This window comes from Pan paniscus, chromosome 9, assembly GCF_029289425.2.
Source record: "Pan paniscus chromosome 9, NHGRI_mPanPan1-v2.0_pri, whole genome shotgun sequence".
NCBI classification, from domain to species: domain Eukaryota; kingdom Metazoa; phylum Chordata; class Mammalia; order Primates; family Hominidae; genus Pan; species Pan paniscus.
In genome coordinates this window covers 71985509-71999733 of record NC_073258.2, presented here as the reverse complement: position 1 = coordinate 71999733, position 14225 = coordinate 71985509, and the positions used below count along the sequence as shown (strand labels likewise).

The window sequence follows — 14225 nt, the reverse complement described above, 5'->3', positions numbered from 1 at the left end:
GCGGGGGTCTAGGGGAGGGAGGAGGTATTTTAGAGACTCACCAAGCCCGCTCCGACAATGTTCCTTACTCTGTGCATCCGAGGAAGACGTGCTCCTCGGTTCATGCAGTGATGTAATTTCCAGTTCAAAGGAGGCGCTGCTGTTTGGAGGGAAAAACAGTGGCTTCAGCGATCTGGCCGGAGGTTGCAGGAGTACAGGAGGTGGGGCCTTTCCCAGCCCAGGCTTTTAGGGTGTGTTTTAACAAAGGTGGACAATGTAGGAGAAAAACCTGGTGTTTGAAGCAGCATCCTCATTTACCAAAAATGCCTTGATCCATTCCCCTGGGAGGAACCATAACCACTCAGTTAGCTGGAGAGCCGATCACCGGGAGGGAGACCTCCCAGCTTCTCAGCTGCAGGATCTTCCCTTCCCCTTGCTCCTGTTTCTTTATATGGCTTTTTAGCTAAACTGCTGCAGAATCTTGGCAAAAGTGACGCTTAGGATGTTGTAGGCTCTGGGGTGCAAATACCAGTCATTTATTTAAAACTGGAAGAGTTTACTGTGGGGTTCCCTGTCTTCTGTGACATAGCCAAGGAAAAGGCCCGTTTTCCCTCTGAACAACTATGCGAAGTATTGACTTGTCTTCTCTCTTTTTGTTTTCTTTTCTATGCCAGTTTCGATACAAGAAGCGGGTGTATAAACAAGCCAGTCTCGATGAGAAACAGTTGGCCAAGCTCCACACGAAGGTATGCAGGGAACGGGCTGTTATTTACAAGTTAGGCGGGCGGCGTCCTCCTTGTTATCTTGTTGTGTTATCTTTAGATGCTCCTCTTCCAGGGGCACCTGCTGTGTACCTGGCATGGCGTGTGGCTCGGCTGGGATGTACAGGTAGACTGGCCCTTACGGTGCACACTGCGTAGACCCACCTGGGAGGCAGCAGGGGCTGCTTGGTGTGGCCGTGGGTGCTCGGGGAAGGGAGGCAGATCCTACTGGCTGCTCCAGGGAGGTTCAAAAGCGGCGGCTCTGAAGAGAGTGGGATCTGGACGCCCAGCATGGTGGAGGGAAGAGGGTCCACAGTGAGCCCCGTATTAGTGTTCTGCTGTTGTTGCTTCAGGAAAAACCTTGTTAAAGTGCTATTGACATAAACTGCACTGAAGTTAGACTGCAGGTGAGCAGCAGGGGCGTTGCACAGAGTGTTCAGAACCTGGCGGAATGCACTATGCCTTGAGCTCAGAGTCCCAGATAAGACATCCACACCATGAACACCCTGCTGTCTTTCAGGGTGCTGTGCGAGTCGAGGAGGAGGCGTGGAGAGGGGGCTGAGGCATAGGGTGTGTGGGCAGAGCACTTTGCTTAACCAACAGGAGGAGGAATCTGTAATACCCAGGAGGCTTTTGTCCTGGCCCCTGGCCCCTGGTGCTCTTCCTAAGGAGAGCCCCGTTGCACTCCCTGCAGAGCATGGGATGGAGAGTCCGGGCAGCTGCCTGAAGCGCTTCCCTTTGAGGGCCCTGATGCTCTCCAGGTGAGCTCCCCTGCAGCTGCGAGCTCACCAATGGCTTTCTCAGCCAGCAGGATCGTCTCGGTTTTTGTTTTGCTGCCCCTCCTCCTTATATCAGATGCATGCGAGGATTCTTTTTTGTTTGTTTGTTTGAGATAGAGTTTTGCTCTGTTGCCCAGGCTGCAGTGCAATGGCATAATCTTGGCTCACTGCAACCTCCGCCTCTCGGGTTCAAGTGATCCTTCTGCTTCAGCCTCCTGAGTAGCTGGGATTACAGGCACGCACCACCATGCCTGGCTAATTTTGTATTTTTAGTAGAGATGGGGTTTTGCCACGTTGGCCAGGCTGGTCTCAAACTCCTGACTTTAGGTGATCCATCCGCCTCAGCCTCCCAAAGTGCTGGGATTACAGGCGTGAGCCACTGTGCCTGGCAGGATTCTTACTGTGCTCACTGAGTTCTAATCTGTCATTATCATTATTGATTTTTGTGCTCAAGTTGTCCAGATGTGGGCGGCAGTTGCCCTTCCTGTGGTGTTCTGCCATGTGGTGCATCCCCACCATCCTTGACACACCAGCCACTTTATGGCACAAGATGCTCTGGGCTCTTCCTATACTTCCCCTGCCTCTGCCTTGGAATTTGCCTGGAAAGCGGTATTCAGACGGCAAGATCTGGGTGCTTCTGGGTTTTGGCTTTTTGTTTTTTATCACCCTCTGATGTGCAGATAAAAACGTATTTGTGAATTTTAAAAATGCTGATTCGTAAATAGCAATGCAGATTTTCAGTGACACCACGTGTAAGTCATGTGTTTGAGGGCATTTGGTCAGTTCTAGTTCCGAAACATACAGAAAATGGGCAGGTGGAAATCCTGCCCGTGCCAGGAGGCTGAAGGGCCCAGGAACCTGCTGTGTCAGAAGCCACCTTTGTCCCCCTTCTGTGTGTTTTGAGAGAGGTATGGAGTAGGGGCAAAGAATTAGGCTGGTGAGGAGTGTTAGACGCAGCAGGCGGAAGGGTGCCAAGTCCCACAGTCCTGCTCAGACAGCCCAGACTGGCTCTGGATGGGCAGAGAATCATGACTTTTCTTACAGCGAGGCTGGCAGAGGCTGGGAAAGTTCCCACTCCATCAGGTTGATCTGCGGACCATCATGACCTCACAGGAAATGAGTCCCGCACTTCACCTTGAGCCACTCGGGGACCAGGCATCGCTATTTCTGCCTGTGTGGCCACGGGGTTCACCACAAAGTGGGTTAAGTACCAATCTGCAGGCCTCACTCCCTGGGGATGGAGGCGGGAGGTGGGTCCTGGAAACTGGAGATTTGAAAAGTGCTCCAGCAGCCCAACTGTCTCTTAGGAAAGCAAAGGAGCATCCGTAGCTCTCAGCAAAGTGTCTAAGGCCATTTATGCTGCTTTTACGAAATACCTTGGGTAACTTATAAACAACAAAAGTGTGTCTCTCACCATTCTGGAGGCTGCAAGTCTGAGATCGTGGCATCGGCAGGTTCAGCGTCTGGCCAAGGCCCAGTTCCTGGTTTGGATGGCCATCGTCTTGCTGTGTCTTCACGTGGAGGAAGGGGCGAGGGAGCTCTCTGGGACCTCTTTTGCAGGGACACTAATCCCATTCCCAAGGGCTTCACCCTCCTGACTTCGTCACCTCCCAAAGGCCTCACCTCTCCATACTATTACATTGGAGATTATTCAACCTATGAATTTTGCGGGGACACACACGTTAAGTCTGTAGCACTAGGATGGTGAACAGTGAGGGGATTTTAAACATTCATCCAGGATAGGCCGATGGTACTTGCCACGTGCCAGACACTGTGCTCACCCTGTGGTTCCAAAAGCCTCAGCTCCAGGAGCCTCGGGGCTTGCGGTGCGCCCTGGCGAGGGTGGGTCTCCCGAGTGCACCAGTCAGGAACTTTCCCAGAGCCTGGAAAGACATTTGTTTTTCTTTTTTGAGACAGGTCTTGCTCTGTTGCCCAGGCTGGAGTGCAGAGGCATGAACGCAGCTCACTGCAGCCTCGGCTCAGGCGATCCTCCTGCCTCAGCCTCCCAAGTAGCTGGAATCACATGTGCCACCACGTCTAGCTAATTTTTTGTTTGTTTGTTTGTTTGTTTGTTTGAGATGGAGTCTTGCTTTGTTGCCCAGGCTGGAGTGCAGTGGCGCGATCTTGGCTCACTGCAAGCTCCGCCTCCCAGGTTCATGCCATTCTCCTGCCTCAACCTCCCGAGTAGCTGGAACTGCAGGCGCCTGCCACCACGCCCGGCTAATTTTTTGTATTTTTAGTAGAGACGGGGTTTCACCGTGTTAGCCAGGATGGTCTCGATCTCCTGACCTCGTGATCTGCCCGCCTCGGCCTCGCAAAGTGCTGGGATTACAGGCATGAGCCACCGTGTGCAGCCATGTCTGGCTAATTTTTCTATTTTTTGTAGAGACGGGGTCTCACTTTGTTGCTCAGGTTGGGACATTTCTTATAAAGATGTTTCAATTGTATTGTTTTTCCTTCTAGACCAATCTGAAGAAATGCATGGATCACATTCAGCATCGCTTGGTGGAGAAGATCACCAAGATGCTGGACCGAGGCCTGGATCCCAATTTCCACGACCTGGAGACCGGAGGTGGGCACTTGCTAGAGGGGACCTTACCGGGCTTTACGGAAGCATAGAAAAGGCCAGCCCACTGCTCAGGCTACCTGTGAATAACGCTGCAGTTACGTTTTTCTTGGTTTTGCTTGGTGTTTAAAGGTGCATTCTCACTCTCCTCTGTCTTCTCAGTCGGAAGGGGTCGAGCCCGCCTTGTCCATGGGGCATCCCCAGCGTCTTGCATGGGGCCTGGAGCACGGCAGGTGCTCAGTGCAGAATTGTTGAGGAAGTGAATGAGTGAATGAATGAGCAGATGACACGCATGTGTTGTGCCAGCCTTGGGCACACAGATCTTTACAGACATGTATGTTTGTAAAGGTGGAGGATGTGTGTTTCTGCCTCCCGCTGGGCACGGGCAGCCCAGCAGATGGGCATCTGCACCCATGCATCTTATTCCCCTGCTGGAAACCACATTCCTCATGAGTGCGGGCCTCTGGGCATCGGTCGGGAAAGATGGCCCAGGCCCTTGGTGGTTCCACGAGTGTGTGAGTCTTTGCAGCGCGGCCATCCTATGTATCACAGGGTTCAGTGGCAGCACCCGCCTCCACTCAGCATCAATAGCAACCCCTAGCTGTGACAACCAACAGTGTCTCCAGACATCACCCACTGTCCCTGGGTGTGGGCACTGTCACCCCAGGTGACAGTCTCTTGCCAGCAGGGCACCAGCTGGAGTTGGCAGGCAGAGGTTAGGTCCTATTGGAGAACCAAGAGTGGTGGAGGTGAGGGTCTCCATGCAACGCAGAGTATGCCCCCTCAGGTGGGCTGTCCTGGGCTGGGAATACTCCTCCTGGACTCCCTCCCCTCTTGTCTTGAGTGTGCCAGCCCTGCTTCTGGCCCCTGCATGGTATAGTGCCATCATCACATACTGGTGTCACACCTCAAAAATATAAAATACACAACAAATGTGTTTGTCAACCAAAGAATGCCACTTTCTCATCATTTGTGGGAGCCCCCTCAGACCTCTGAACGCTGGGGGGGCCCCGCTGGGTGTGGATTCAGCCTGCACAGCTCTGTCTGAGCACTGCCGGGGGACTGTCCTTGCCTTTTTGCAATTGCCTGTGTCCCTTAGGCTTCACTGTGAGCAGCAGGAGAAGCCGGCACGGGCTTGTGGCTGCTGGTAGCTTTGATGCCTGTGACGTTGGGAGGCAGGACTGCATGAGCGAGGCTCAGAGGGGACAGAGTGCCCCCGGGGGTAGGGGGAGAGAAGGAAGGTGAGTGCCTGGCTACAGCTGAGCAGCCCCAGGCCCTGCGCCGATCCTCCATGAGGCAGGGAAGCCTGGGGGTCTGCTTGCAGGGCAGTGACGTGGACAAGGCTGGGCTTCCGCTGGAGGTCTGGGCGGTCTCAGCCGGTGGCCTGGAGCAGGAGGCTGGGTTGGGCTTGTGTTGGTAGGGACATCTGGAGAGGGGGAGAGGGGAAAGGGAGTGATTGGGACAAGGGCGTGTGGTGGGCAGAGGTGGGTAGCAGGGCATCTGGAGGGCAGGTGGGCAGCTGCAGTGGCCCTCAGCTGTGGGGCAGGCAGTGGGAGGAGGAGAGGAGCTGAGCTGGGAAGCAGAGAGGCCTGAGCTCAGGCATGGTGGTGCGATGGAGGGCGTGTAGGTCTGCAGGAGGCTTGGGAGGGCCCTGGCCGACCATCTTTCTCTGACGTGGATGCGTCTCGTGCTGCGCTGATGTGGCAGCTTCCCTTCAGTGATGGCCCCTGTGCCAGCTCCCGGCTCTGTGAGGGCATGAGCCCTTTCCATGTGAGGCTGTGAAGGTAAATGGACCCAGGTGCTCCTGAGCATGACCTTGAGCCTTGGGGCACATCCAGGGGCAGCCTTCATTCTGAGCTGCTGACCCGGATTCTCCCTGGAGGCAGCCTTTGGCCGTGGCTCTCACCACCCTGGCAGAGCCACTTATGTCTTCATCTTGGCCTCGTCGAGGGCTGTTTCTGATGCTGCTGCGGGGGACTGGGCAGCGTGGCTCTCTGTCTCGCCTTGGCCTGGCCAGCAGTAGAAGGAGGCTGGACATCCCCTCTGAGCTGCTCTGCACCTCCCTTCCTGATGTGCCCCCTGTAATTGGCCCCTGTCCTGAGCCAAGCCTCCCCCTGGCTTCCTCCACCAGACTGTTAATGTCTCGACTTTAAGGTTCTGAGATGACTGTTATTCCAGAATAGACTCTCAATTTACTGCTAAAAACACATCAGTGCAGACTCTGAAACAGGTAAGCAGCAATTTCTCTGGGTCCTGCCTGGAGTTAAAACTGCTGCCACTCGAATCCTGGATTAGGCTGGTGCCAAAGCAAAAAGTTCATAGTTGTTGTGAGCCGTTGTGGAGCAGCATAATTAAAGAAGGAGAAAGACCTGACCACTTTCCCCAGAACTGAGTAGAAAAGGCTCGGGAGCCTGATCTATGGAGACAGTAGCACGGAGTTACCTTTCGAACGTTCTGAAATATTCCCATGATGACAAGCCTCTGGGCTGGTTTACTGATCACAAAGACCAAACCCAGAGAAGACAGAGGAACCCCTGGTGTCATCAGGTCCCCGATAAGTGGCTCCTGGGAAAGAGCACATAGTTAAGGACAGGCATTCTAGGGTCTCCAGCAAAGGCAGAGACCCACGGGGCCAGGGTCTGGGACAGGACCCGGTGGGTCTGGTGCTCAAGGACAGAACGCGTGCAGGGAAGAATGCCTGCGTGCTTCCTTACGGGACACTTCCCTGCGTCACCCAGGGAGATGGTGACCACACATAGAGGTTGGGGGTTTATTTTGTTTTGGTTTTGGCCTTGACAGAAATCATTACCCCTCCACTCCCCTTTCTTTTTTTTTGAGACAGGGTCTCCCTCTGTTACCCAGGCTAGATTGTAGTGGCACAATCTCAGCTCACTGCAACCTCGTCCTCCCAGGTTCAGGTGATCCTCCCACCTCAGCCCTCCAAGTAACTGGGACTACAGGCATGTGGCACCACACCAAGGTATTCTTTGTAGAGACGGGGTTTTGCCATGTTGCCCAGGCAGGTCTCAAACTCCTGAACTCAAGTGATCACTGGCCTCGGCCTTCCAAAGTGTTGGGATTACAGGTGTGTGCCACCACGCCTGGCCTCTCCCCTCCCCTTCCCTCCCCTTCCTTCTTCTTGAGACAGGGTCTCACTGTGTCACCCAGGCTGGCAGGATCACAGCTCACTGCAGCCTTGACCTCCTGAACTCAGTTGATCCTCCCACCTCAGCCTCCTGAATAGCTGGGACTACAGGCACGTGCCACCATACTTGGAATTCTGCCGCTGGAATTCTGGATTAGGCTGGTGCCAAAGCAGAAAGTCCATAATTGTTGTGAGCCATTGTGAAGCAGCATAATTAAAGTAGAAAGACTTGACCATTTTTTCCAGAGCTGAGTAGAAACGGCTTGGGAGCCTGATCCATGGAGACGGTAGCACGGAGTTACCTTATGAATGTTCTGAAATATTCTCATGATGACAAGCCTCTGGGCTAATTTTTGTGTTTTTTTGTAGAGATGGGGGTCTCCCTATGTGACCCAGGCTGGTCTTAAACTCCTGGGCTCAAGCAGTCCTCTCACCTCAGCCTCCTGAAGTGTTTGGATTACAGGCGTGAGCCACTGAGCCCAGCCTCTTATTTTCAATTTTAAAATTTAAGGCAGAATTATGGAATCAGTTCTCTCCTGGTTGTTGCCAAATGGCAATTTTATGAACCAGTTTTTCTTCTTGTAGTAGCTGATACTTCTCTATAAAGCAGAACTTCCTCTTCCCCTGCCTCCCTTTTGTGAAATGAGCAGAGCCGATTTTTTAGAGCAGTTTTAGGCTGACAGAAAATTGAATAGAAGTACTGTGAGTTCCCATATTGACTCCTCCCCGAGTTTCCTCTGTTAGTAATATCTTGCTTTAGTATAGGACATCTGTTACAATCAGTGAACCAATTGTGATCCTCAAGTCCAAGCTTACATGAGGGTTCACGCTTGGAGTCGTAACCCAACAGTGATCCTCAAGTCCAGAGCTTACATGAGGGTTTACACTTGGTGCTGTACCCAACAGTGATCCTAAAGTCCAGAGCTTACATGAGGGTTTATGCTTGGTGCTGTACCCAATAGTGATCCTCAAGTCCGGAGCTTACGTGAGGGTTTACGCCTGGAGTTGTACCCAACAGTGATCCTCAAGTCCGGAGCTTACATGAGAGTTCACTCTTGGTGTTGTACGTTCTGTCAGTTTTGCCAGATGTCCTGTATCCACCGTCACAGTATCATAAAGATCAGCTTCACTGCCCGAGAGCTCCTCTGTGCCCCTCTTCATCCCTGAGCCCCTGGCAGCTGCTGACCCTTTCTTTTTTTTTTTTTTTTTTTTTTTTAGACTGAGTCTCTGTCTGTCACCCAGGCTGGAGTGCAGTGGCGTGATCTTGGCTCACTGCAACCTCCGCCTCCCGAGTTCAAGTGATTCTCCTGCCTCAGCCTCCTGGTAGCTGGGATTATAGATGTGCACCACCACACCCAACTAATTTTTTTATTTTTAGTAGAGACGGGGTTTCACCATGTTGGCCAGGCTGGGCTCAAACTCCTGACCTCAAGTGATCCACCCACCTCAGCCTCCCAAAGTGCTGGGATTACAGGTGTGAGCCACCGCACTCAACCTTGCTGACCTTTTCACTGTCTCTGTAGTTTGGCCTTTTCCAGAATGTTCTAGAGCTGGAATCTTAAAATCACACAGTGGGTTTCAGATCGGCTTCTTTCACATGGCAGCATGTGTGGAAGGTGCCTCCAGGCCCTTTCACAGCTTGGAAGCGTGTTTCCTTTTGGTGCTGGATAATGTTCCATTTTCCAATGTACCCCAGTTTGCTTATCCACTTGCCTCCTAAAGGACATCTGGGCTGCTTCCAGCTTTTGGCAATTGTGGGTCAAGCTGCCATAAACACCCGTGTGTGGGTTTTTGTACAGATCAAACTAATAGCGATCATACACAGTGGCATTTTTTTGTAAGGCCAAAAACATTACTTATGGCAAATAAAAAGGGAAAAGGGGTAACTAAGGCAGAAAGTTCTGAAACCGAAGGCCAAGTGCAGACCCACAGGTCGGCTGCAGACAGCGCAGATGGCCCTGGTCTCACACCACCCTGCTCCCCAGCTTCTGCGCCTGCCACCAGTGTCTCAAGAATTCTCATTTGTTTTTTCCAAATCAGGAGAGAAACCAGCAGTGCTGTTGGAGGGGCAGGGAAGTGGGGACCCAGGGTGACAGGGGAAAAGAGAAAAGTGAACCAGGGTGGGTGCTCTCAGAAACAAAGGAAGCTGTGGGTAATTCCAGCACAATGGCTTATAGCAACCCTCAGGCACACATGGAGCAAGTATCAGTGGAGACAAGCTAAACACAAGTTCCAACGAGGGGCCAGAGCCCAGTGCTGCCAGGGAAGACACCACCTTCACTTTGCTTCTGTCAAGGCAGAGTGTAAGGGACGGATATTCATCCTCCTGACTGAAATGCAGACACTACCTGGCCACACGGATGACATCACTGTTGGAGACACTGGGCTTCAGAGATGCAGGATGGGGGGTGCCCTGTGTTGGGACTGCAGAGGCGACCCTTCCAATGCCCAGCTCAGTGCCAGGCCATGGAGAGCCCCCAGAGAGGAGACATTAACCCCTACTTCTCTGCAGCTGGCTGTGTGAAGACCAGGTTAATGAACCTCTCTCAGCTTCCATCCTCTTGTCTCCTAAATTGAATGATAACACCTATGGTGGTGCCAGGAAAATGTGAGCGTTAGGTGAGCATTGTGGTGCTATTAGGCCATTTTCACATTGCTGTAAAGACATACCTGAGGCTGGGTAGTTTATAAAGAAAAGAGGTTTAATTGGCTCTAGGTTCTGCAGGCTGTACAGGAAGCTGGTGGCATCTGCTTCTGGGGAGGCCTCAGGGAGCTTTTACTCATGGCGGAAGGCAAAGGAAGAGCAGGTGCATTGCATGGCAAAAGCAAGGGAGAGAGAGAGAGAGAGAGGAGCAGGTGCATCCCGTGGTGAAAGCAGGAGAGAGAGAGAGAGAGAGAGAAAGAGGTGGGGAGAGGGAGAAGGGGAGGGGGGGAGGGAGGGAGGGAGAGAGAGAGAGGTGCCACACACCTTTAAACAATCAGATCTTGCAAGAATTCACTCACAATTGTCAGGACAGCACCAAGGAAGGGGATGGTGCTAAACCATTCATGACAAATCTGCCCCCATGATCCAGTCACCTCCCACCAGGCCCCACCTCCAACCCCGGAGATTACATTTCCACGTGAGATTTGGGCAGGACACCCATCCAAACCATATCAGTGGTTAAGCGTATGGGGTATGCGTCACCTTTAATAGAGTTCCAGAATGTTCCTGTCATCAGCATCAACTACGGCAGCTCAGTCAATGTTGTTTTCTCCTGGTTTTGGATGCAGAGGGAGAAACACAGAGTTGGCTTTGGCGGGCTGCCTCCAGGAAACAGGCAGGGTGACCAGTGTATCCGGTTTTCCTGGGACTGCCCTGGTTTTAGCACTGAATGCCTCATATCCTGGGAAGCCTGTTGGTCCCAGGGAGACTGGCACTGTTACCCACCCTACCAGTAACAAGGGCACTTAAAGAGTGATAGCTGCAGTCTATTGGTGACCTGCTGTGCTCCAGCAGCACACAGGGCCTTGCCAGGCCTCAGCTCTGTAATCAAGGGGGTCCCCTGCAGGCACCGCTGTCCTGGGAGGAATCTGAAGCTCTGAGAGCCCAACTGGGTGGCCGCTAGGGCTGATGTCTGCATCCTCTATACTGTTGAACCCTAACCCCCTAGGTGATGGTATTAGGAGGATGGGGCCTTCAGCAGGTGATGGGCTCCTGGGGGCAGAGCCCTTGTGAATGGGATTAGTGCCCTTACAAAAGAGGCAGAGAGAGCTCCCTTGCTCCTTCCACTTCGTGAGGTGAGGTCACAGCAAGAAGGTGCCCTATGTGAACCAGGTAGACACACGCCAAATCTGCCAGCACCTTGATCTTGGACTTCTGGCCTCCAAAACCATGAGCAATGCATGTCTGTCACTTCTAAGCCACCTAGCCTCTGGGATCTTGTTACCACAGCCCAGTCTGGGCCAGTCACTGAGTCACCAGGGAGGGCAGAGGCAGGGCCTGGGCTCCACTTGCCCTGGGGGGTCCCTGCTCTCAACTCCTGGGGGAAAAGGCAGTGGGACGAACAGGGGTCTCTTGGCATGAGCCGGCCTGGCTGGACGTGGATGACCCAGGCAGGCCCAGGTCGGGGACAAGCTGTTCACATTCACACTTTCCTCCTGGTTGTCGGCAGCAGCCTGGGCATGTTCCCATCCCATATTTTAGCCTCTCCACAGTGAGTTTGGTGACTTCTCAAAGCCACCCAGGGGACAGCAGAGTCTGTGCTTAGAGTTGAAAGCAGCCTTTTTGCTAAGCTCAGGAAATGCCGCCATGCTCAGTCCCAGACCCTGCAGACCTGGGCCCCGCGTCCCTGTTTTGGGGCTGGACATGGGGCCAGAGCGGAGGGAAGCAGCCCTCTAGCCTGAGATAATTAAATCCCAGTGGAACGACCTGTCAATGAAAACAAAACAGCCTGTGTGATTGCAGGCGACCAGCTGGTACCTGTTCTAAATGTAAATTTTATTAAGTAACAATGATAAAAGTAGTGTAAAAAAGAAATAAAGACTTCCTCCAGCAGAGTCTCAGGCCTCTTCTCCTGCTTTGGTTGGAACCTCTGAGATGAGACCAGTTGTGTTTCCAAGCCCCAAACAGGAAGCGAACCTGGCAACTTGAACAAAATTTAGGTTGGCCCTTTTATCTTGCACCGTTGTCTCCAAATTTGAGAGAAGCCTCAGGCACCACAAAAGAGATCTGGTTAATAAAGCTAGAAATGCCTTTCGACTCTTTTAGTATCTGGATGAGAAGTCAAAAAGAGATGATTCCTTTACGGATCCAGATTCTGCAGAGCACCTGTGATGTGTCTGGACCTCACTGATGAGATCCAGTTACTGAATCTGTTTCCAGGGTCGGGGTGTACTCATTGCATACCAGGCTGAGCTCCTCCCGTTCGGCCGCCCCCCAGCCCCGGCTTCCCCTTCTTGCTGCTGTAGCTGTGTCACAGGGAGCCCCTTCCCAGCTCCCGCACCGCTCAGTTAGGAGGCCTCGAGGACATTCTGGGTCCCGGTGCACTGAGCACCTTCAGAGCATCCTCTTGAAGAGCAGAAGGGGCTTGTTTGATGCGTGCAGTGACTGACGGTTCATGCTCCGCAGTCTCACGTTGGCCCCTGAATGAATCGCCAAGTGCGATTCCCCAGAACTAACGGCACCCGGGAATGTGAGGCAATTCAAGAGAATAATGGTTCTGGAACCTCGTAAACCTCCATCTGCAGAGGGTGAGAGGTGCAGAAATTACCCAGTGCCAATGAAGGAGCTGGAAGACTTCGAGTAAATAACTCCCTTTGCTACCAGTGCCTTTGGTTTGTTCAGTACAGTTCCTCATAAAAAGAGACCTGTTTTTAAGGGTCCAATTATTTCAAATACAGTGTCTCATTCTTTCAGGGTTTTTCTTATGTACACACTGCCATGTTCTGAAAGGGAATATAGGTGACTCTTAGATGGAGCGAGGTGCCGTGCCTTCAGTAAGGAAAATGCGGCGGAGGGAGTGGCGAGGGTAAGGGTGACACGGAGGCAGGGGCCAGGGTCCACAGGAGCCTGTCTTGGAGTCGGGGACAGAGCCCAGTTTTAGGTTGACAGAAAAACCAGGCAGAAGGCACAGAGTTTTCCCCTATGCACTTTCACTTCCAGCTCGCCTGTTATTGACAGCATGCACTGGTTTAGGGCATTTGTTGCAATAACTGAAGTCCATAGTTTACATGAGGGTCCGTTCTTGGTGCTGCTCATGTTATGGGTTTGGACAGATGCATCTTGTCCTGTACCCACCATTACAGAATCACACAGCATAGCTTCCTTACCCTAAAACTCCTCTGTGCTCCACCCGTCCATCCCTCCCTCCTCTGTGCTCCACCCGTCCATCCCTCCCTTTCCCTCTAACCCCTCATAACCACTGATTTTTTTTTTTTTTTTGAGACGGAGTCTTGCTGTGTCACCCAGGCTGGAGTGCAGTGGTGTGATCTCAGCTCACTGCAACCTCTGACTCCCGGGTTCAAGCAATTCTCCTGCCTCAGCCTCCTGAGTATCTGGGACTACAGGCGTGTGCCACCATGCCTGAATAATTTTTGTATTTTTAGTAGAGACGGGGTTTCACTGTGTTAACCAGGATGGTCTCGATCTCCTGACCTCATGATCTGCCTGCCTTGGCCTCCCAATGTGCTGGGATTACAGGTGTGAACCACTGTGCCTGGCCAACCACTGGCTCTGTAGTTTTGCCTTTTCTAGAATGTCATCGAGTTGGAATCACACAGCATGCAGCCTTTTCAGATTGGCTTCATTCATTTAGCAATATGCATTTAAGCTTCCTTCGTATCGTGTTGTGGCTTGACAGCTTGTCTCTCTTTAGTGTTGAACAACATCTTGTTGTCTGCATGTGCAACGGATAATGTATCCACTCAGCTACTGAAGGACCTCTGGATTGTTTGCCATTTTTGGCAACGATGAATAAAGCTGCTGTAAACACTAACATTCAGATTTCCTTGTGGACGTAAGTTTTCAGCTCATTCAGGGAGACACCTAGGAGCTGGGTTGCTGGATTGTGGAGTAAGTGCGTGTTTAGTTTTGTGTCAACTCGCCAAACTGTCTTCCAAAGGGACTGCGCCATTTTACACTCCTACTGGCAATGATGAGAGTTCCTGTTGCTCCACATCCTCACCAGCATTTGGTGTTGTCAGTGTTCTAGATTTTCATCATTCTGACGATTGTGTTGAGGTATCTTTTTTTTTTTTTTTTTGACAGGGTCTTACTCTGTCTCCCAGGCTGGAGTGCAGTGGTGTGATCATGGTTCACTGCAAACTTGACCTCCTGGGCTCAAGTGATCCTCCTGCTTCAGCCTCCTGAGTAGCTGGGACTACAGGCGTATGCCACTATGCCTGGCAAATTTTTAAATTTTTAGTAGAGGTGAGGCCTCATGTTACCCAGGCAGGTCTTGAACTCCTGAGCTCAAATGATCCTCCTGCCTTGGCTCCCAAAGTGCTGCAATTGC

General features: G+C 52.2%; 1 protein-coding gene across 1 annotated transcript in view; it reads left to right on the top strand.

Moving 5' to 3' along the window:
* Positions 1-14225, top strand: part of SHANK2 (SH3 and multiple ankyrin repeat domains 2) — a 697015-nt gene that overhangs the window by 139215 nt on the left and 543575 nt on the right. Inside the window, exons 5-6 of the mRNA XM_063608635.1 lie at positions 654-725; positions 3983-4091. Of these exons, the coding sequence (XP_063464705.1) occupies positions 654-725; positions 3983-4091 (181 nt within the window). The remainder of the gene's footprint in view (positions 1-653; positions 726-3982; positions 4092-14225) is intronic.